The 2,014-nt window shown below is 40.3% G+C and overlaps 1 protein-coding gene across 1 annotated transcript in view; it reads left to right on the top strand.

Moving 5' to 3' along the window:
• LOC106013844 overlaps positions 1-1,724 on the top strand; it is a 5,640-nt gene extending 3,916 nt beyond the window's left edge. Inside the window, 1 exon segment of the mRNA XM_035973528.1 lies at positions 213-1,724. Within this exon segment, the coding sequence (XP_035829421.1) occupies positions 213-1,724 (1,512 nt within the window).
• Positions 1,725-2,014: the final 290 nt, after the last annotated feature.

Raw genomic sequence — 2,014 nt, 5'->3', positions numbered from 1 at the left:
TTTTGATACCCTATGATACTGTAGTAGAAAGAGAGTATTTTGATACCCTGTGATACTGTAGTAGAAGGAGAGTATTTTGATACCCTGTGATACTGTAGTAGAAGGAGAGTATTTTGATACCCTATGATACTGTAGTAGAAAGAGAGTATTTTGATACCCTGTGATACTGTAGTAGAAAGAGAGTATTTTGATACCCTATGATACTGTAGTAGAAAGAGAGTATTTTGATACCGTATGATACTGTAGTAGAAAGAGAGCATTTTGATACGCTGTGTGATTCTATCAGAGGTCTCACTACAGGAGAACATGGAGAAGTGACACCTGGCTCAAAGCTCAAGATAGACTTGTTGCTGAAGAAAATGATAAAGATTGCCAAAGGAAGCTACATTGAAGCTGGTGAAATAGAGAAATCAGAGGAGACTGACAGGTTTTCTGCAGTACTGGATCTCAATTGGGACTACATCTTTTACACTGCACAAGTCATGTGTGAGCAAAGACGAAACACACTGAGGAAACTACGGGCAACGCCGACTGAGGAAGATATTTCCAAGTTGAGAGTGTTCATTTTGAATGAGAAGCACAATTTGTCAGGTGGTGAGTTCAAGAACTGGGATCTCCACGATTTTGTGAACATGCGGAATTTAATTGTTAGTAGATTGACAATGTTCAATGCCAGGAGAGGAGGCGAGCCTGCGAGGCTAACCCTGCAGGAATGGGAAGAGGCTGCCAATGACTCATGGGTTGATCCTCTACTTGTTCAAACCGTCAAAGATCCACTGGAAAAAGCCCTTTTCAAACAATTTAATTTGGCATACCAGGCTGGAAAAGGTTCAAAGAAACTGGTACCCATATTGATTCCCATTGACACTGTGAAGCCGATCATGAAGTTGGTTGAATAACGTAAAGAAGTGGAAGTACTAGAGGCCAATCCATTCCTTTTTGCAAACACTGGAACTTCCCTTGACCATGCTGTTGCCTGGCAATGCATAAAAGCTGTCATCAAAATTATGGGTCCTGAACTGGAAAAACCAAAGCTTTTGATAGCAGACAAATTTAGACACAGAATGTCAACTCTGTTTGCTGTCTTAGACCTACCAGAAAATGAACGAGCAACATTCTACAGACACGTGGGTCATTCAGAAGCTATTAACAAGCATGTTTATCAATGCCCTCTCTCCATTGGAGAAGTTGTCAATGTGGGTGGTTTCCTAAAGGCAGTTGATGAGCCCTCTACTACACGTAGTAAGCTGCCAGTGTCAACAACTGCTACAGCAAATCCCACAACAGTTACAGAAGCCAGCAGTGAATTCCAATCAACAGAAAACAATGGACAGGGTCACATAAATGAGTCTGAGACAGAAGTGACTGCTCAACAGCCAACTCCCGAAGAGCTTGAAGAGTTCCCAGATTTGTCTGATGAAAGCAGAAAGAAGAATGAGGCCATAGGAGCAACGAAAGGGAGAAGATACTGCAGGTGGTCTATCGAAAACACAAGGCTGGTGAAAGAGTTTTTTAGAGAAACAATTCAAGATACCTCTTCCGTAGGGTTCAAAGGCTCTCTGCCAGGAAAGTCTGATATTATGGCCTTTCTTGACAAGCATCCAATTTTCAGGGAATCGGAAGAGAGTAAGTTCTCACTGAAAGAGCAGATTGCTCTTGTGAAGACAAAGATCTTCAATGAAAGAAACAAAGCAGGCTCATCTTTTAAAAACTTGGCAGCATAGGATAGCTATGTGCTATGTATATACACTAGGCCTAAACTATATTTTAGACGTTACCAAGTTTAAGATAATTATTTGGTAAACTTTTCAGGGAGCAGATTTGTCTCCAGCATTTTTGTATTGCTTCTGAACTTCTCCATGTTTTTTTTTAGATTCATGAAGCGGCAGAGATATATTGTATTGAATTGTTATAGTTGTGGTTCCGTAGAGATATATTGTATTGAATTGTTATAGTTGTGGTTCCGTAGAGATATATTGTATTGAATTGTTATAGTTGTGGTTCCGTAGAGATA

This window comes from Aplysia californica, unplaced genomic scaffold (genome assembly GCF_000002075.1).
Source record: "Aplysia californica isolate F4 #8 unplaced genomic scaffold, AplCal3.0 scaffold01363, whole genome shotgun sequence".
Taxonomy (NCBI): Eukaryota; Metazoa; Mollusca; class Gastropoda; order Aplysiida; family Aplysiidae; genus Aplysia; species Aplysia californica.
The sequence above is the reverse complement of the archived record's forward strand: the minus strand, read 5'-3'. Positions and strand labels throughout refer to the sequence as shown.